Source organism: Apis laboriosa, unplaced genomic scaffold (genome assembly GCF_014066325.1).
Source record: "Apis laboriosa isolate Shangri-la unplaced genomic scaffold, ASM1406632v1 scaffold4_cov146, whole genome shotgun sequence".
Classification (NCBI taxonomy): Eukaryota; Metazoa; Arthropoda; class Insecta; order Hymenoptera; family Apidae; genus Apis; species Apis laboriosa.
In genome coordinates this window covers 451228-472797 of record NW_025223501.1, presented here as the reverse complement: position 1 = coordinate 472797, position 21570 = coordinate 451228, and the positions used below count along the sequence as shown (strand labels likewise).

Here is a 21570-nt window from a genome sequence, read left to right as displayed (position 1 = left end):
CGTTTCCCTCGTTAGAAATATATTATATTCTTACGTTAAGATCTCTTCAACCCCATTTATCCCATAATAACCCGGCAGAATCATCGAGGGTTACCGGTTAAATTGGACCTTCTTCAACCATCCTTGATCGATCTCCCTACTCCGTGCACCAATCGAACATATATATATATATATAGATCGAACGACAACGCGGGGGAAAAAGGGAAAAAAAAAGGAGCGAAGGGAAACAATCAACTGGCAGCAAAAATCCGCATAATTCCTGGCGGAAGAGTCGCCGGGAGCGAGTTGCCCGGAGCGTAGCGTATTTCCCCCCAATTTCGTTAGCGCCTGCACACACGCAACGCAGGGAACGCGAGCAGTGAGGCTCGCGCAGCGTCAGAGGAAGACGGAGAATTTTGCAGCGATCATCGACTCGGATAACTGCGCACGCGCACTCGAAACTACCACTCCAACTCGCCCCGTCTCGGTCGCTTCGTATCGCTCCCTCGGCTACCTTCGTCTTTCTTCGCTGTTCTGCTCCCGGCCGCTCGGCTCTCCTTCCCCCACCAACCCGCCCACCGACTCACGCTTACCGGCCATCTCTCTCGCGACGACTAGCACTAGCACCACCATCACCACCACCACCACCACCACCAACCACCAGCAAGGGAGCATCAGTGGTAGCAGCAGCGGCACCAGCAGCAACACACCAGCACCTCCTCCTGGTTCTCCTCCTGCTGGTGTGTACCGATGCCGCAGTAGCGACTGCCTCTCTGCCCCGTATAGATTTTCAATTAGTCCGCGCGGAACGTGGAAAATAATGTGCCGCTCCGACACCTGCTGACCATCCCCGAAGGTCGCTCGCGTCCCGGATCCCGGTCGACGTGTCTATCGCGCGTCGTTCCCCGTTCGTCGTCGTCGTCGTCGTCGCGCACCATCGTCGTCGTGACCTGGTGGATGGACAAATTGGAGAGGGTGTGGGATCGATTTCCTCCGTCTCGTGTGCGTGTGCAGTGTTGAAAAAGGACAGAGAATGGGCGAACAGTGACAAGATCTTCGAACGATCCACACGGGTCCATGGGATCGTCAGAGAGGATGCCGTTCCCGGTGAATCGCAGGACCCCGTTGTCCAGTATCATCGCTATCTCTGCGTTCATGCTGCATTCAGGTAGGAGGATTTGGTGTTATATATCGACGATGGACGAAGAAGAAGAAGAAGAAGGGGAAGAAAGTTTTTTTTTTTTTCTTCGTGATAAAATGGTATCTCTGGTGAAGTTTCCATACCCCATTCTTATTCTTAATAATAAGAACGTGTTTGTAGGATTCGGATTCCTTTTAGGAATGAACATTCGACACCGATGATCGATCGCGTTCAATCGCCGATCAAAGATATTGCCAGTCAATATTTGATTCCACGAGGGTATTGTTCGTATTGTTTGGATGTTTGCACGACGGCCGATGGGCCTTTGGCATCCGAAACCACATCGATTTCCGCATGCACCGCGTGTAATTTGCGTAATTCCAATATCCTAGACGCGTCGATCTTCCTTGACCCACGTGGGGAGAACTGGGGAGGGAGGGGACAATTGTATCCGTCATCCGTCGATCTCCGAATTAAATGGGTATCGTGATGGGTTTATTTTTATTTTCACGAGCTAATTTTGAATAATCAGAACAGCTACAGATTCGAAGATTGGATTTAAATAATTGAAATTGAATTCGAAAGGGAAATTTAAGGTCTTAATGAATATTGCTGCTTGTATAGAACAGATGGTGTTTGAGTTGGTTTCTAGTTATTTTTAGTTCTCGCCTTTGCCACGTTTATTAAAAGTTGGCAGCACGTTAAACGAGCAAATGAGAATTGAAAGTGTATTCTGGACGGGCGAGCGCATCGGTTCACCATGTGCCATTCAAAAGAGCGGGATAGAAGTTTCCTTGGTTACACGGTGCGCGAACTTCCGCGAGAGAATGGCGGTAATACGGTAACCAACAGACATTTAGATAGGATCCGCTTTGTAGAGGATAGAAATAGGATTCCCGGGACGCGCAAGTCCAGCAAGATAAAGGGTAAAGTGGATGAATTCCAATTTTGAACGAAAGCCACCCCTCAGAAAAAGGATTTTCGACCGAGTTTTTCAACATTGCGTGCGAGTCTTGAGCGAACTCGAATTTATGGTTAAATTTTTGAAATTAAATGTATATCGGTTTTAAGGTTAATTAATATTTAAGTTTTTGTAAAAAATATTTTCGCGTAATTGAAGTGTTACAAATATCATGTGCAATTTAATTCTTGCTCAAATTCTTTGAATTAATGAGTGAAAAACGAATGTCGAGGTTAAGTTTAATCATGAATTCCGGTAATATATATTTCATCTAATCTAAACCTAATCAAATTTAAGTTTGAATTAACGTGAGCCACATCTGAATTAAGTTCAAGCTCGAAGTGCACATATCCGAATGTAATCCCAAATTTATAATTAAATTTCAATTAGAACGAATCATATCTTAATTAAATTCAATTTAATCAACCTAATCTAATAAATATATCTCGTTGAAAAATAAAACTCTTTGAATATTAAAATATCTTTTTTTTTTTACATTATATGATAAATTTCAAGTATCGTGTACATATTTTTAAATTTGCTAATCAGCATCTTGTACACTTTTTTTCGTGTCATAAATCATTATAGAAATATCAAATATAATAATCCTTCGTTATTTTCAAAAATTAATACAACTGTCTTAAACCTAACCTAAAATCAAAACTAATAATTTTCCTAAATCTAAACCTCTATCTAATTCAAATTTTAGATTTAAAATTTCCAAATCGAAGGGAAAAAATCTTGTTGTTCTAAGTAATGTCTATATTACTTCGTATCAGTGAGTTGTAAAAAAAAAAAAAAAAAAAAAAGAAAAAAACACGAAGCGCGAAGCGATAGAGTTAGCCGGCATAGCGAAGAAACGTCAGTGTGGACAACTTTTTCCAGTCGTCACGCGACCACCGCCACGCCGGTTAATCGCTTCGAGGACCATTCCTAATCAAGAAAACGAGCAGATATACGGGCGCGTAAAGCGGTTCGTTTAAAGACGGGGCCAGCACGACAACGTAATCGCCGACAACCTCGCGAAAGCGTATTACGATAGGTCGTTAACTCGAGTACTCTAATTGGCTCAATTCCCAATAAAACTCACCGGTGAACCGCCACTGGATCCGACCTCGAATAAAACAATATAACGCGAGCCATCTCGCACCCTCGATGCAACCCCATTCGTTCTTCCCTTCCTTATTTTTTTTTAATATCACCAACAATTTCGATAATTATCAATTTTCTCTTTTTTTTCTTTCCTTTTTGCACACAACGTTTTTAATCGTAAAAAATATATTTAACATATTTAATATATTTAACATATTTTTTAAACATATTTTCGAAATACAATAGTACCCGGTTAATTGTCGCATTTTTTTATTTGTTGTGTAAATTCTTAAAATTGGAGCTTTAATTGAGAAAAAAAGATGATTCTCATCAATTCTTAAAATTGGAACTCCGGTTTTAGAAAGAAGTCGATGATTCGCGGAGCATGATGCCCGCTTAATTGTCGCATCTTTTAACTGTCCCGTTTAACTGTCGTGTATCAATTTTTAGAAATTGGAACTCCATTTGAGAAAGAAGCCAATGATTCGTAGAATATGTGTCGCGTTTTTTTAACCGTTGTGAGGTTAGAATTGAAATTCCATTTGAGAAAGAAGCTGTCAACGATGCATAAAACATCTATCTCTCTGTAGAATAATTGACGCTGTATAATCTTCGATTTTTATTGTGTACTATTTCTGATGAAATAATGGCGAAATATACAAAATATATAAACATTAATAATAAAAATTATGTCTAACCTAAACTTAATATTCGATTTAATATATAAATGTATAATAATATATAAATGTAAGATGAGGTTAGATCGAACTTGATTGATGAAGGAACAAAGAAACCCGTTAGAGTACACGTTGATGTATGATTAAAGATTAATCTTCGAGGTTCAATCGCTGAGTCATTTGTACAAGTAATATTACATCCGATAACTCTGATTGGACAAGGAAAATTATTTAAGATTGGATTTACTCGTGTGGATCGATTCAATAGATTAATCCTTATCGACGCATGGTCAATCAGGAAGCACGGTTTCTTTAATCCTTATCGATTGAGCTAAAATTGGAACTATATTAGATCAATATTGACACCGATTTAAATATATTTTTTGATCATGTTGAATAAAAATTTACATATTACGTGTATTATATTAAAAATTTAATTATTTTTATTAATTAGATATAATTTTTATCAATCAAACTTCTAACCTCTATTTTAAATTTAAGCAAATTACGCACATTTGTGCAGCAAAGCTCTTGTTTCGAGACACTTCGTACGTGTTAAAGTACGAGTGGTGTGGCAGAAAATTCGATAATTCAAGAGTTGGAAAAAATATGGCCCGTACACGCGAGCTGAAAATTAACGCCAGTGGCCGTGTAACGTTTAATTCGAGGCATAAGCGCGTAATACTAGGCGATAATACAGTCGGTAAATAATCTGAGTATATATCTGGCTACTGATTAACCTCCCCTCTCGACAGGTTCGTCCAACCCTCGTCCGATTGCGTTTAATTAAATCGACCGTGTCCGTGTCCGTCAAGAGCACGTGCGACCAGCAGCGTCGTGACGCTAGGCGTCCATCCCTCTCCAATGGAAAGATACAATCCCCCTGATCGTAAATGTTTCATTAACGGTTAAATGCAAGAGGACTCGGCTATTATATATTGGGATTCGTCAACTAATTTTTTTTCATTTTTTTTTTTTAATTATCTTGCTTTTTTATCTGTGCTCTTTTATTTGTAAATGCAAAGTTTTTTTCCGAAAAAAAAAAAATTTAAATAGTGGAATTATTATAAGAATATATAGGAATAGAAATATATTAGAAATATTTAAAGAAATATAATATAATAAATATTAGAGAAAGATTTAATAAGTTTCGAATTGTCGAATTGTTGGTCGAATTGTTTTGAACTTGAGTTCGAAGAATTTTAGAAAATTTTTTTTTTAAATTTTAATTTTTAATGATTTTCATTGGAAAAAAGAAATATTCTGGAGAGTTTTAAATTTAGAGATTTCAAACTTAAAATTTTGGATTTTGATTTTTTTTTTAATTTAAAAATCAGATTTCCATTTATTTCTAAAATGATAATATAAAGCTTTTTCATTTATACATGTAACAAAGAGAAATCTGCCTTTAAATTTCCATAAAAATTTAAAACAAATTTTTTAATTTATTCTATTTTATCATTTAAATTTTGTAACTCGATTGATTAGGTATCGCTTAATGAATGAAATCATAATTTTTTATAATTCTAATCTTGAAATGAATACGACAAGTTCAATAAACAATTCGAGTTCAAATATAATAATTTTCACCCTCTATTTCGAACATCAGTCTATTTTAACCACATAAAATTATTGATGTTCATCGACCAAGATTTCTTCCATCCTATTCCATCAATAGAAGGATATCAAATAGAAGGATGCATTTCCAATAAATGTAGCCATATCTGACAGGAACCCGACCGAAAATACTACAATTTATACCAGTCTGACCTATAATAGATCTCTAGCAAAACTCGGTCAATTTCCTTATCGACCGAGAACACTTTTTCTCTTTTAAAATTACCGACCGGGATAATCGAATGAATGAACATATGAGATCGCTGAAAAACGGGTTTTACCAATGAAAAAGAGAGAGGGGGAAAAATAGATTGGATCGAAGAAATTAATTAAAACTACTGGAAAAACTGCAACCATCGATTCGAGTAGTGTTTAGCGGTTTGATAAGTATTACGAGTAACTGTTGAATGAGAAAATACGAATAATAGAAAATGAAAGGAAACTTCCATTCGCGATAACGCGTTCTAACGCTTAATAATTCCCTTCTGTCGATTTTCCATCGATATAATCGATATAAAGATAGAATGCGGAAAACATGATTTATCGAGTATCCGACTATAAAATCGTTAATTTTCCAACGTTGAATAAACGGAAATTCGATGATTCCGCCATTGACAAGATGTAATTTAATTATTCTCCGTATCATTCCTAATAATCTCTCAGCGAAGGGAAAGGAGACGAAGAGAGAAAGTTTAACTACCATCCCAGAATGAGAGAGAAGGAAGAAGAGACTTTCTTCTCTCTTAGCTGAATCATCAAAATAAATTTCACATCCCTCTCGATACATTCGTTTTATTATTTAAACTTTAAATAACTCGGTTAATTACGCTTCGTTCATTTTTTTTAAAAATTCTATAATACCTCGAGTCTTACATCGGAATTTTTCTATCTTTTCTTTTTAATCAAAATAAGAACATTTTTTTTTAATTATACAACATGGATACGTATCGATCATCGATAATTTTAAGAAATTAACTGTATAAGAGGATTACAATGATCCGATTACAATATATAATTATGGATAATTTTATCCAAGTCATAAGAATTTTATTTCGTATATTCGATCGCAGTTTCGTGTTGAAGATTAATATCTTTCGAATTATTATTCAAACAATATAAAATTTCTTCGCTCTCGTCAACTGTTGACTGTTATTCATTCGATTTGAAATATGGTTTCGAACAATTTTACCAAATTCATTTCACTCGAAATCAATATTGTCAATTTTCAAGCGAAATTGAAGACTATCCTTTCAATAGATAGGAATACAAGTTTCTAAGTAATGCAATATTATCTCTGGTCTCATTCTTATATCGATATCTTCAGATCAAGTAGAATTTTTCCTTCGAAATGTTCGATCATATCGTAGAAATTATCAAAGTTTCGCGTAGACATTTTTCAGATCGTTATATTTCCATCTTTTTTCTCATTACGCCGTTATAGATTGTAAATTTTCCAATGGATATCCGTTCGAGGTCAAGTTACTTGAGACTAGGGACAACTTCAAATCAAATAATGGACAAATAAAGTTGTGGTCTTAAATTCTTAAACTCGATTCTCTTTCCATCATTCCAATATTAATTCTAAAACTTGATTGAAAAATAATTCGTAAAAATTTCGTGATAATCTTTTCAGGTATTGTGGCCCTTCGAATGACAGCCCTGCAAATACCGCAACACGTTGTTCTGAACGAGACGGTCCGTATGCAGTGCAACTTCAATTTGGATAAAGAACTATTGTACTCTGTGAAATGGTATAAAGACGGCCACGAATTTTATCGTTACGTGCCGAGGGATGTGCCAATGGTTCAAACCTTTCGCGTTCCTGGTGTTGATGTGAACGTGGGTATTAATCATTGATTTTCTCATTGAAAGATCGATGACCTCCTCCTTAATTACAGACGCATAATTCCACGGAAAGATCGGTGGTTTTGAACAATGTGAATCTTACTAGCTCAGGAAGGTATCGATGCGAGGTGTCTGCCGAGGCTCCAGCCTTTCAGACAGTGTCTGACCATGCAGACATGACGGTAGTAGGTGAGGAAACGTATTAATTAAAATATATATAGAAAAATATTGTATTCGTTTTAAGAAAATCGATGTGTAAAAAATCGTATTAATTTTAACAAAACAAAACAAAATTTTTCTCTGTTACTTTTTTTCCAATCACTCCACGTTCTGGTTAATAAGCTATATTTATTAAACGTATCCTAATTATTAATTTTATTATTAATAGTTCGTTGAATAGTGATAATCAACCATAATTTATAAATTTTAATTTGCAACCTATTCAAATATATTCATTTGTGTATAATCACTTCTTAATGTCTAAATTTGGCGCGAGTCAATTTGATGTCAGATCGGCATTCATTGTTAAATTGTTGAAAAAAAAAAAAATATTTATCGCGTATTAAAATGTGAGGAAAAAAAATTATTATCGTTACAGTACTTCCTGACGAAGGGCCACGAATAACCGGTGGCCGTTCGCGCTATCAAGTCGGCGAGATCGTTCGAATGAACTGTACGTCCGCGCCCTCAAAACCGGCCGCTTTATTAACTTGGTTCATCAATGGTGATCAGGTAAGTGGACTTAAAAAAAAAAAAAAAAAAAAAAAAAAAAAATTCAATTGTAATTGTTTCTTTCGCTACGATCCCATCCGTTTCACCGTCACGAAAATAATCGACGATATATTTCAGGCCGATAATCAGTACCTGAAGGGACCACACATTACCGCTGTGGACGAGAAAGGATTGGAAACCGCGGTATTAGGCTTGGAGTTTCGCGTCGCCAACAAACACTTCAAGCGTGGCGACATGAAGCTGAAGTGCTTGGCGACAATAGCGACCGTCTATCTGCAGAGCAATGAGGAGAGCGTGGAAGGAGACGAGAGGATCCTGAAAGCTCCCGTGATGGAGAGCCGCGAGACCAGGGCACAGAGCCACACTCGGAACGATTTAATCAATGGTAAAATCCCTAGTGAATCCCCACTCATGAACATTTTGATAGAATCTCCACCAGATGTCACTCTCCGAGTGTTTAGTTTCGACAATTTTTAATGGCCGCTCGATTGGACGTTTCTTCGAATTCTTATGTACTTTCTCTCGTTGTTCACTTGTCGTTTCTTTCTCACGAAAATTAAATTTTAATATCGGGAATGAATATTATGCGAAAAAAAAAATGGAACATCGAAGATGAAATATACGGTTTACGACGAACAATTCGATATCGTATCTCGTTCGTTTTCATTTTTGCTCTAGGAACTTTCAATTGGTTGCTCAATTGGTTGCTGCAATTCGAATGATTTTATATTTTTTTTTTTCTCTCGTTGTTTTCTTATCGTTTTTTATCACACGAAATTAAAAATATTGAAATTTCGGAATTGAATTGTTATGAAAATATGCGATGTCATAACGGATAAAATATGTGATTCATAATACGTTGCATTTTTTATTGGCTAGATACAAATTGAAAAATTATCGTTTATTTACGAATAACAATAACAGTGAATGTTTAAACGGGATTTATGGAAAATTTACTAGCCGCTGTCTGATTAAATGGGATACTTTCAAATGCAAATAAATTGGGAAATTGATTACATTATAGGTTAATTGACTCGTGATTAAACGCTTGACCGTTCGATAAATAATTCATCGATTAAAATGGGACAACGGTTTCGAGCCAAATGATAATTAATCTAACCGAAAAGTTCTATCGAGAGGATTAAATTTTTATTTAATGTTTTCATTTATGTTTCAACCATTTATTTAATGTCATTTATTAAAGAAAACAAAATTATATGGATATGAAAATATATAAAAAAATTAATCATTTAATTTAAATATTATAACTTAAATATAAAATATTCGAAATATTTAAGAATAACAAAACTGCTTAACATAGAATCCTTTAAACTCAATTACATTGTTTAGAAAACAGAATATTTTCTAAAGAAAAATAAATTTTTATTATTATAAAGGTACGATTCAATTGGTTGAATAGATAGATCAGACATATTTAAAAAGCTATTCAAATGAAATAGCATAGCTTTGAAGATGAAAACTATTATCGATATTGGATATTCGAAATATCTTACTGAAAATCGAGTAATGCTCAACAAAAAACTCTTTGATGTTGAACCAAAGCTATAAATCTGAAGAATATCTATTTCTTTTCCAAGTTTCGTATTAAAAAACTTTTTCTTGTTGAAATTTTCAACAATATTTGTAGTTACAAATATGAAACATAATTTTTTAAATAACAATATTCATAGAATGTGTTAATAAGATAAAAGATAAAAGATTCCCTAACTTTTTTCATTGCCATTTTAACTCTTTGAAATAAAAATCATAAAAATTTTTCACTTCATGAAATATTCTTCTATTCGAAGAGAGAGAATTGGAAATGATGAAATACATATTTCAGTAAAATACGTATATTAAGCAAAGTTATTTCTTCTTTCAGGAAGTCAAACAGCCACGATATTCAACCGGATGATCGTTTTTCTGATCACAGGAATCATCCTAGCGCGATAATAACAACAATTGTTTTTCACGTTGCTTCCTAAGATTAAAACAAATACGTTAGAAGATTGTTCCCATTGTATCTAATACTAATTTTTAAGCCGCATAATCGTAATTAAATATCATATCGATAAACATGATAAGAGATTGAATGTTCGGTTGAACGTGATTGACGTACAAACAATGGTAGATCTATCAAAATCTTTAATGTTTTTTCTTTTGATTTTAATATAAATAAAATTTAATTCACTTACTGTCATTAAAAGAAGATATTAATGTTGATGTTAATTTTTAAAAAATTGTAATAATTTTTAAAAATATTAATGTTTTTTTATATAAATTTTAAATAAAAAAAAAATTTTATAAAAATTGATAAAGAAGGAAAATTAATTTTATTTTTAAATAAAAATACATTTGTGGATCTGCCAATGTTAATAAATAAAAATATGTTCTAGGCTCTAAATGTATTCTCATGTGAGGAAAAAGTCACATTTAAAACATATCCATGGAATTATCGAAGAAAGAGAGAGAAAGTATAAAATTATAAAAAAAAGAAGAATAAGACAGAAAACAAATGACTCAAAAAAAATCAAAGGAAGCATAAATCCGTCTCTCCATATGCATATACATATATATATATATATATATGTATATGTTAGATCGTCCAGAGATCTTTTTAGCAAATAAATAAGAAAATTCTTATTGCTTTCCCATACATTGATACATATTATTTTTACTACAATTTTATAATGGTATTTCTATTTTTACTGCATATCATTTTTTATATGTATATTTAAAAAAAAAAAGAAGACAAAAGAGGGACTCTTTATGGAAAATACATTTTTTTCCATCTCCAAACCTTGCTATTGTAACAATAAATACAATAGAAAATAATCACAAACAAATTCTGCACAAACTAATGCTGGGTAATTATTATTTTGATTAAATTGATATTATTTCATTTTAATATAATAATTGTATATTTTAATCATATAATAATATAATTATATAATAATAATTATATAATAAATTTTATATAAATAATTATATAATATTAATTTAATAAATAATTATATAATAAATTTTTTTTGAAAATATTTGAAATGATGAAAATATAATTTAAAGATAATTTTATATTATTAAAAATGATTTATTTTTTATTGTAAAAATTCATTTCAATTACTTTAAAAGATAAAAATTATTAACTTCATAAAATTTAAATAGTTTAAAAATAAAAATACCCAGTACTGATACAAATAATACATCTCATATAATATAATCTCAGCTACAATAGATATTTCAGGAATATATATTTTTATCTAGATTTCTGCATTCAATGATCGTACTAATCTATCATGTCTCAAATTTTCCTGCGCGAATCATTTAAATATGAGGAATTGAAGTCTGTATAAAAACATGCGCCATTATAAAAAAGCGTCGCAATGAAATATCTTTTTAAGCAAAGAAAAAATTATAGTTAAAAGTATATTGTATCGATGTTTTAATGCAAAATCATCTTATGTGTGTGAACAAATTTTAATTTATAAAATTAATTCGAAACCTAAAAACTCAATTATTCATATTTGAAAGATAAATGTTACAAATGTTACAAATTTTTTTTTTTTTGCAAAATTAGTTTTTCTTATGAAATTGCTAAACAAAAAAATTTTAAAAAGAAATATTTAGCATCTTTTTCATATCCTTACAATGATATTTTAAGATATAAGATTATCCCTAAAAAAAAATTATATTTATATTAGAAAATCATTAGTGAGAGTTGTCTTCCTGTACGAAGCAATTTCACAAGAAAGATTGTTAATTAAATATTGCTAATGATATTCATTGTTATTTATTGCGAGAATTTTATTGATGAATCCTTTATACATATATAATATTATTCCTATATTGATATTATCACAAATATTTATGTGCGCGAAAGTTCAAAAATTTTAATACAAATCGAAATTTCGAATTTGTACGAAATCAATTCTTTCTCTTTTTATTTAAATGATATTTCATTTACTTAAAATGTCATTAAGCACAAAAGAAAAAGAAAAATGAAAACAAAATCACATATGCGAGAATCACACCATATAAACGTGTAAGTATCTAAGCTAAAAATGTATTTCTTACATAGTAGTGTATCAAAATTCTGATACTTGTCAAATAAGTGTTTAATGAAGCTGTAAATATGTACATAATTTTCATCGTTATTAAAATTCAATATTATAATACTGTTCTCATTTCATTTTTTTCCTTTTTGTACTTTGAAATTTAATAAATTTCAAAGATATTATCCATAAACAAATACATTACTACATTATCTATCTGCATCATTTAATCTAATTTAATTATCACTCTTAATGCATACACTTAATTATAAATACATCTTATTTATTCAATATTTTCATATTAAGTATTTATTTATATATACATATATATACATATATTTTAGTTAAATATAATCTATCTAATCAAATTAACCTCAAAAAATAAATCCCAGTTAGAAATCTAACTTAACCTAAATAATGGTAAAATAGACACAACATATTTATAATATCCAAAAGAAATTTACACTAGAGAAAATATCCTGAAATGCTTTCAATAAATATAAGCACACTATTTGCATATTTTAATATACATATCAATATAATATACATATAATAAAAAATTATTAATTTATAATTGATAATATTATTCATATATTTTCATCTAAAAGATGATTATATATTTAAATTATCAATATTATTCATTGTATTATTTATTTAATATAAAATTAATTATCAATATAATTTTCTTAAAATTTTCATTTTCTTAAAATAATATTGATACAAGAAATGCGATACAAGAAATTTTGTGATTTGATCTAATATAATAAATAAAATACATAATATAATAAATATAATAAAACAATAGAAAAAAAATATTATAATTCATATATCATTATGCTTGTGTGTATGATCGAAGGAATAAAAAAGCATGCGACTTACCACTAGACGTGAAAAACCTTGTCATCTATGCGGCATAACAAAAAATTATCATGAAGGCAGAGAAATATCTATAGCAAAACATAAAACATGATTATAATTTAAAATATAATTTATTGAAAAAATTATTTTGAAAAAATAAAATAATTATTTCAAAAAAAAAAAAGAAAAAAATTAATTAGTTTTTTAATATTAATAATAACGATTAAAATTCTAATAAACTATAATAATAATAAAAATTGGAATTTTAATATAAAAATTTCAAATTAAAAACTGAAATGATTCATTAATTTTTTTTATTTTTATTCTAATATTTTTAATAATTGTATATACATAAATTATAATGATAAATTACGAATAATCAAACAGAAAAAACAGAATGGATATATAATATATAAAATATCAATCTTTTCTATGGAATAGTATCCATATTGAAATTTTTCCCGCCTAAAAAGTTGTCTTAACAGATTAATAATTAATACAAAAAAAAAATAAGATTTTTAAATAATTATATTAAGATGAAATAATAATTTTAAATTCCATTAAAAAAATTCAATAATGATTAAATTTAAATCTTATAAAAAATCATATAAATTATCGGAAGTAATTAACCTCTATAATTAAATAAACGATTGAAAAAGAAATAACTAATTATTTTTATTATTACAATATTTAATGAATTATTAAATTAACAAAGTTAGTAAATTAATACCTACTAATTTATAAATTCAACAATAAAAAATAAAATTACTTACTGCATAATCAAAATTACACACTTCACACCAGCCATTGTGACAAACTGTCACGATGATTTTTGAGAAAAGAATAATACCACAAATTGATCTAGAGAGTTTTTTAATTGATGCATTTTCTTATTCACATAAAACGCGCAAAAATTGAAATATTAATATTAGTATTCATAAATGCAAAACAAAAATCACTGTACTTGCATTATGTTCAAAAAATAAGACAAAAATAATACAGTGACACAATAATAGCTTCCCACTTGTTTATGTGATAAAGTGCACTGACAACTAGAAAATATCAACAAGTTATAAATCGAGTTATAAATCAATAATAGAATAATCATAATCAAATGAAATCAAAATTTTAATTTGTATTAAATTTAAAAATGCAGAACATGTAAAAGGATTAAAAATTTTTGTATTATTTTAATATATAATAATTAGATATAATAATTATAAATATAATTATAATCTATAATATATAAATTTTTTGTTTTTTTTATTATAAATTTTATGTAAAATATAAAAATAAATATCATTATACAAATAATTCAAATAATTTTTACGTTTTTTCATCATAGAGAGACATCTATTAGTGGAAGTCAAATATTGTTCGTTATTTAAATATCTATTAGACATATTAACAACTTTAAATATTTAAATATTTATATATTTTACACTAGAAATTTGCAGAATTTTTTAAATAAAAATAGTATGTAGCAAAAAATACATATTTAATTTTAAAATATATATTTTATATGCACGTATTTATAAATTTCGAATGTATAACCTCAACAAAAATCAAAATTAATATTAAATAAAATCTTTAATGTTTAAAATATATAAAATAAAAATAAATAAAATATTATAAATAAATATTAAAATGAATAATATAAATTAAATTATAAAAATAGTAAATTATACTTACAATATTAATATTTATAATTAATATATAAATTAATTATCTATACCAAAAGAAACAAAGTTTTAACCAAACATTTAATAGAGTACTATTTTTTTATTCAGATGGAGCCTATGACATTAGGATCACCTGCTGGAAGTCCTATGCAAAGTCCTGGAAGTCCAGGAACTTCTGCATATCTTCCAAGTTTTCTTTTAGGTGATACTACTACAGTAAGTAAAATTTATTATCAAAATTCATTACATAATATATATACAATATAATAAATAATTATTTTTAATTTTTAGCCTGCTAAAATTAATTTGACAAGTCCTCAAGATACTCCAAAACAATTGCATATTGGACATAGTGGACTTACATCTCCATTATCTAATTATGGTACTCCAGACTATCGTACTAATCGTCAAAAAGCAGTATTCAGAGGTGCTAATACTCCTAATACATCACAAATAGTCACAGAAAGTCATTCTGGTGGACCTCCAACAGTAGAATTATTTGATACTGTAGAAAGTTTAAAAACTACATCTAATCAATGCAGTTTATCAACACCAAATCAAAGTATATCATATAATCAACCAAGACTTTTGCATAGTTCTATATTCAGTGATAGTGGATTGAATCCTAATACATCTGAATCACAAGGTCTTTTACAATGGGTAACTGTTTTTGGTTTTCCTCCTAGTGATATGAATAATGTTTTGGCTCATATTTCGAGCAGAGTTCGCATAGTAGATAAACATCCTCCACCACATTCACAAAGCAATTGGATACACTTAAAATGTGCTTCAGAACTAGAAGCACAAAGGGCACTTGCATGTAATGGAAATATAGTATCTGGATCTATAATGATCGGCGTAATTCCTTGTACAGATGAGGGTGTTATATTGCGGTGTGATAAAGAAAGAAGTTGTTCGAAAATGAATGGAAGTATTAAATCTTTTTGTAATATAGGACGACTCAGTAAATCACCAGAATATAGTACACCACGCACGCCAATTAGAATACAAAGTGCAAGACCATTGGCAGTTGGGTATAATCAAAATCTTAGCTCTCAATCAGTAAGATCACCAGAAAATGTTCCACAAAAATCTACAGGTTTAGTCTCAAAAGCAATGGAATATATGTTTGGTTGGTAATTTTTAAATGAAAAAAATTGTACATGACAAATATTATTTAATATTCCTTACATTTTTATAAAAATCGAATGCGATATAAACACGACCCGAGAGAGGAATATATATTCAAAAATCCCTAAAATGCTTGTTCATTTTTTTTTTTTTTTTTTTTTTTTACTACATCGATAGTACCAAATATAAATTTTTATACACATTGAATAATTATTACATATATTATTCCTAAACTATTAGTAATGTATTACTATATCTCTCTATTTTTTATAATAAACACTATCGATACTTAACCGATTCTACTGTAATATAACATAATATAATATATTTATAATCAAGTTATAATCAATGTTAAAATTACTTTCGCGACGATGACTCATCTATTATATATTGCACAGATATTAATTAAAATGGTCCGTTTCTTGACATATTCGTATTATTTAAAAAATATCGATGAACTTCTTTGCAAGCTGGTAACTTGTACTTTTTTATCGTGTCGATGGTGTAATACGCATGGAGAGAATTATAATGATAACCTCAGTTTGCAATGTTAAAAACTTGCGTAATTGTCGTAATCAGTGCATTCCTCTCTCTTAATTTGCATCTATTATAATATATATATCATCAAAATTTATAAATATATGATTCTTATAGAAAATAATTATTACTAATTTGAACAGGAGTATATCAAAATACTCAAGTCTATTCCTTCTCTAAATCCTATTCATATGTTAATTATCCATATGATTCAACTTATCCATATGATGCATTCATATTCTCGCGCGCATATTAATAAATATATTCATGTTGTTTTATATTTTATCTGATTTAAAATTATTTTGGATTTTCAATAGTGGCACTACCTAAATCAGTCATTTTTGGATATTTCACTTTTTTCTTTTCCAATTCATCTTGTGCCCAAAGTATCATCTTCAATAAGTTATTTAATCGTGGACTAGTTGATTCTTTATGCTCCATCTTCAATATAGCTGCATTTAATTCACTTGCTATCTAATTTTTTAAAAAAGATAATTCATATATAAAAGCAAAATACAAAGAATAAAGAAAAATAAAATGAAATTTTATAAATTTAATGTAAATTTATATATAAAATACATTATATATAAAATTATTTTTGTAATGAATTAAAAATAAAATGTAAATATTATAAACATGTAATATTTATAATATTTGTAATTTATACCTTTTGTCTATGAGTTGGATGAAGTAAATCACTATATGGACTTTTATGAGGTTCATCAAAAGCCAATAGTGCTAAGGTTCGCTCCAATTCACATAAAATTACATCATCTGATTCTCCAGCTTCACTTAATCTGTCTTGAGCAAATTGCAAAGCTTCCTCTATTTTTCCTGTACGAATCAATTCAATCAAATGCAATTGTTGCAGATGGAAATAAAGATATCTGTCATTATCCAATAATTCTGGATGTAGCTGATTCACTAAATCTGTTGCTTCCTGAATACGACCATTTTGAATTGCTTCTCTAATTCGAATTCTATCATCCAAAGAACTTAAATCCACTGTTGGTTCTACTCCAGATTCTTGTTGAAATTTTTCTGCAGCTTCTTTGAATCCCTCTATAATAAAATTACTTAATTAAAATATACAGGTTAAAATATTTTTATTTAGAAAAACTAACCTGTAACTAAATAATTCATAATTAAATTGTTCATAGAGACACGTTGTGTGTAAGAATTTTCTTCCAGCTTGGCAACCCATTCATCTTTCGTTATATTATCCTGTTTTTCCGGGTAGCTCATCGTTCTTTAGTAATTAGCATCGATGTTCACAATAAGTAAATAATAATCAAAACTAAAGTGAACAGATTCAATTAAAATACCTTACTGGTAAAGATTTCGAAGACTATTTGGCACAACAATTAATTCCTTATCGTTATTCCAAGCGTCAATAAAGATATAATCGCAAAGGGTGCACTTTAAAAACGATTCACTTTTGGCTCAAAAGTATTTTCTGATATATAAATATGTTTTTTTAAGAATGAACTGGAAATATTCTGAAATTATATTTTTACTAAGTTGTTACCGAAATATTATAAATGACGTTTAATGTTAGTAGTGATACACAATCGATATATACATTCCAAAATTGACGTGTACGACTGATGCACCGTGTGTATGGTAATTTATTTTTTGGTTTATCATATCACCCGAAGGTGGGGTAGTAGTTTATAATCATGGCGGACCCGCTGAGCTTGCTCAGACAATATAATGTTAATAAAAAAGAAATAATTGAACGTGAAAATCAAATTATTTTCGGTGAATTCTCCTGGCCGAAAAATGTTAAAACTAACTATTTGACTTATGGGTAAGTACAGGTTAAGTTTTTTAAAAATTGAATTGCGACAGCTGTAACCTCGAACAGATTCCACCATTAGTCAATCTTCTATATAATCCTTTTATCATCAATAAAATAATAAACAGTTATATAAAATAATACAATAAAATAATAAAAAATATTATTAGCATTTTTTTTAAAACTTATCACTTATTTCTACAATTCTTGAATTCTAGAAACTAAAAAGAAAATCATTTTTTGTCTCGTTTGTTACAGTGTCTTCGTTTATGTGAGTGTTTTGTTTCTTTTTGGTTACATGAATAAAAATAAAACATACTCTTAATGTGACATTCTTTTTTTTTAAATTAATATTTTTTACTTATAAAAGATATTTAACAAATGATAAAGTACGCTATGTAATTTGTTGTAGATCTGGTAAAGAAGGAACACCAAAGGAATATTATACTCTTGAGTGCCTTCTCTTTTTACTGAAACATGTACAACTTACACATCCTGTATATGTGCGACAAGCTGCTGCAGAGAATATACCAGTTGTTCGACGACCAGATAGAAAAGATTTATTGGCTTATCTCAATGGTGAAACTGCTACATCAGCCGCCATAGATAAATCTGCTCCTTTAGAAATCCCTACTCAAGTTAAAAGAACAGCTGAAGATGGATTGGAAAGTGGTTCCTCTAAAAAACCTCGTTTTGAGGACACACATGTTCAAAAAGTTAAGGAGCAACTTGCTGCTAGACTGGATGCTCCAAAAGAAGCTTCTGTTACAGTAGACAATATTAAATCTCTTTCTGAGGCCATGTCTGTAGAAAAAATTGCAGCTATCAAGGCTAAACGTTTAGCTAAAAAACGTACCACAATTAAAGAAAATGATGATATTGGAATGGGATCTGATTTACGTGTTATATTGATGGATGTTGATGATACAAAGGATATAGTTTCTAGGGAAAGGCAATGGAGAACACGTGCGACTATTTTACAAAGTAGTGGAAAAATATTTGCAAAAAATATATTTGCAATTCTTCAGAGTATCAAAGCCCGCGAAGAAGGTAGACAAAAAGGTCCTACTGCACCTACACCAATGGTTACTCCACGTTCCACACCAATGCGTCCTTTACCACAGCCAGCAGTTTACAATCGTTATGATCAAGAAAGATTTATCAGACAAAAAGAGGAAACAGAAGGATTTAAAATCGATACTATGGGTACATATCATGGTATGACTCTAAAGTCTGTAACAGAAGGTACCAATCCAGCGGTTAGAAAACCACCAAGTAATCCTTCCGCGACTCCTAATTCTGGTTTGCTGCCAACATCCGCTGCAAAACTTACTCCACAACAAGCAGCGCAAAATAAACGGCCTAGTAGAACTCCTATTATTATCATTCCAAGTGCAAACACATCACTTATCACAATGTATAACGCAAAAGATATATTGCAAGATCTGAAATATGTTAGTAATGAAGAAAAACGTACACAGGGCTGTAAACGAGAAAATGAAGTCCTTTTGCAACGTAGAAAAGAAGGAGGACTCACTGTACCATATAGAGTAGTAGATAATCCACAAAAACTTACAAATGCAGATTGGGAAAGAGTCGTCGCGGTATTTGTAATGGGTCCTGCTTGGCAATTTAAAGGTTGGCCTTTTGATGGCAACCCTGTTGAAATCTTTTCAAAAAGTAATTTTTTTTATATGAAATATAAATGAAATAATGTTTACATTAAGTAAATGTTAACAATTTTTATTCTATATATTTTAGTTTGTGCATTTCATCTGAAATACGATGAAATGAGATTAGATGCAAATGTAGCACGTTGGGCAGTAACAGTGATTGAACTAAGTAGGACAAAAAGACATTTGGATCGGGCAGCATTAATGGTATTCTGGGAACATCTTGATAAGTATGTTATCTTGATAAGTCTATTCATAGAATTATTTATATAATTGCATAATAATTCAATTACTTTATTTTAATTATTACAGACATATGATTAAAAACAAACCACATCTTCGATTTTAAACTTGATTAAGAAGAATGCAAGTTATCATTGATTTGGGTGCACGATTTTCATTGAAAGATTATAAAATAAAACATTGTATATATTACCGAGCAAATTAATATGTAATTCAAAAAAATATAAAAATTAATATGAACCCTCATTCAAAGAACCTAATTATGAGAATTTGGCAACAATTATGACTAATTCTTGTTCTTCTAAAATAAACTAAAGATATATTCGAGAAACTGGAATATATAACGAAAATGTTATATGCATAACATTATTAATCTTTCAATTCGATATTTTTACAAAATATTCTGGATTGAAAGATTAATATTTTTATATAACATTCACATAGAGGAACCTTAATATGATATTGATTGCTCTAGCATAAACTGATGTGCCTATTATTAAGCAAATAAGTATTATTCTTAAACATAGAGCATAAAAAAAAAACATATTTGATCTAACGTATTCATAACATACAGGATTCTCTCGCCAGTAGATTCAAAAATAATTATATTAATGATCATTACAAATATAATCATTTTTATTGTAATAACCATCATCGTGATGATAATAAAACAGCATCTTCATCGATAGATTATTATATACAAAAATAAAGTTATTGTCGCAATATTAAGGCGGCAGCATTGTATTTAGAGTCTATTAGAGTGAGAAAATCAAATGTATATATGTACCAAAAATGAAACAACATAAAAAAAAAAAAGAAAAGAAAATGTTATATTCACGGTATAGTATATGCCGTAATATGTTTATTAAAGAATCAAATAAAAAAATGATCCTTATGTGGCAGTTGAATCTCAATGTTTGTCTTTTCTTTCTATCTATTTCAGAGTAAATGAAAGAAAAATCAAAACGTATTATTCTCTACATGGCGTCAAGTTTGTTATAATTCGTTGCACGATGGATAGGAGAGATTCCCTACGGGGTTAACCTGTTTTATCTCCCTAAAAACCAAAGCCAAAGTAAATCGCTTCCGGGCATCGACAATTGATCTACGATATTGGTACTGTTTGAACAGTCAATTGAACCTTCTTAACTCCATTACTGCCATCTTATTAGATTAGCAGTTACGCGATAGCTGCAGCGAGAAACTTTCTACCAATTTTTGAGAAAAACTAAGAAATACTAACAAAATAACTCTTTTATAAACTCCTCTTTTTTGTTATGTTGTAAATAACATATAAATAACTTAGCTATTTACGTCATTACAGACTAAGTTTAAGAGCACTTTAAACCCTCGTTTACCAATAAATAACTTTATAAAATAAAGTTATTTATAAAATATAAAATAAGTAACAATATAAAACAATTAAAAAATAGTATACAAGATATTGGTAATAAATTAAATTATTATATTATCAAGATTTTTTTGTTAAAAACAATTTTTTTTTATTACAAAATAATAATTTTGTATATCATAAAAATGCTCTTATGATTTC

General features: G+C 29.6%; 5 protein-coding genes across 8 annotated transcripts in view; 3 read left to right on the top strand and 2 right to left on the bottom strand.

Moving 5' to 3' along the window:
* LOC122717297 overlaps positions 1-13043 on the bottom strand; it is a 102747-nt gene extending 89704 nt beyond the window's left edge. The window contains exon 1 of the mRNA XM_043941235.1: positions 12976-13043. Coding sequence (XP_043797170.1) covers positions 12976-13000 — 25 coding nt within the window. The 5' untranslated portion in view covers positions 13001-13043. The remainder of the gene's footprint in view (positions 1-12975) is intronic.
* LOC122717298 (cell adhesion molecule 2-like) lies at positions 696-10307 on the top strand. Its single transcript, XM_043941238.1, has 6 exons — positions 696-1147; positions 7101-7306; positions 7366-7501; positions 7911-8044; positions 8162-8429; positions 9927-10307. The coding sequence occupies exons 1-6, from the start codon at positions 1057-1059 to the stop codon at positions 9995-9997; spliced, it is 906 nt and encodes a 301-aa protein (XP_043797173.1). The 5' UTR covers positions 696-1056; the 3' UTR covers positions 9998-10307.
* Positions 13044-14314: 1271 nt separating the features above from the next.
* LOC122717149 (nucleoporin Nup35) lies at positions 14315-15784 on the top strand. The gene is made up of 3 exons (XM_043940928.1): positions 14315-14430; positions 14745-14852; positions 14928-15784. Exons 2-3 carry the CDS (start codon positions 14745-14747, stop codon positions 15774-15776), a joined length of 957 nt encoding a protein of 318 aa, XP_043796863.1. The 5' UTR covers positions 14315-14430; the 3' UTR covers positions 15777-15784.
* A 12-nt stretch (positions 15785-15796) lies between these two features.
* LOC122717150 (glucose-induced degradation protein 8 homolog) lies at positions 15797-17894 on the bottom strand. Of its 4 annotated transcripts, none has more exons than XM_043940932.1 (4): positions 17429-17894; positions 16972-17366; positions 16631-16778; positions 15797-16371 (listed from the first exon to the last, which is right to left on the bottom strand). In XM_043940932.1, exons 1-4 carry the CDS (start codon positions 17547-17549, stop codon positions 16361-16363), a joined length of 675 nt encoding a protein of 224 aa, XP_043796867.1. In that variant the 5' UTR covers positions 17550-17894; the 3' UTR covers positions 15797-16360. The 4 variants fall into 4 exon arrangements, with proteins under 4 accessions (XP_043796867.1, XP_043796866.1, XP_043796865.1 ...); XM_043940931.1 differs by having other exon boundaries at positions 15797-16778; positions 17429-17553; positions 17630-17894; XM_043940930.1 differs by having other exon boundaries at positions 15797-16778; positions 17429-17553; positions 17635-17894.
* Positions 17895-17963: 69 nt separating this feature from the next.
* Positions 17964-20927, top strand: LOC122717148 (parafibromin). Its single transcript, XM_043940927.1, has 4 exons — positions 17964-18114; positions 18515-19782; positions 19864-20005; positions 20088-20927. The coding sequence occupies exons 1-4, from the start codon at positions 17984-17986 to the stop codon at positions 20122-20124; spliced, it is 1578 nt and encodes a 525-aa protein (XP_043796862.1). The 5' UTR covers positions 17964-17983; the 3' UTR covers positions 20125-20927.
* The last annotated feature ends 643 nt before the right edge of the window (positions 20928-21570 follow it).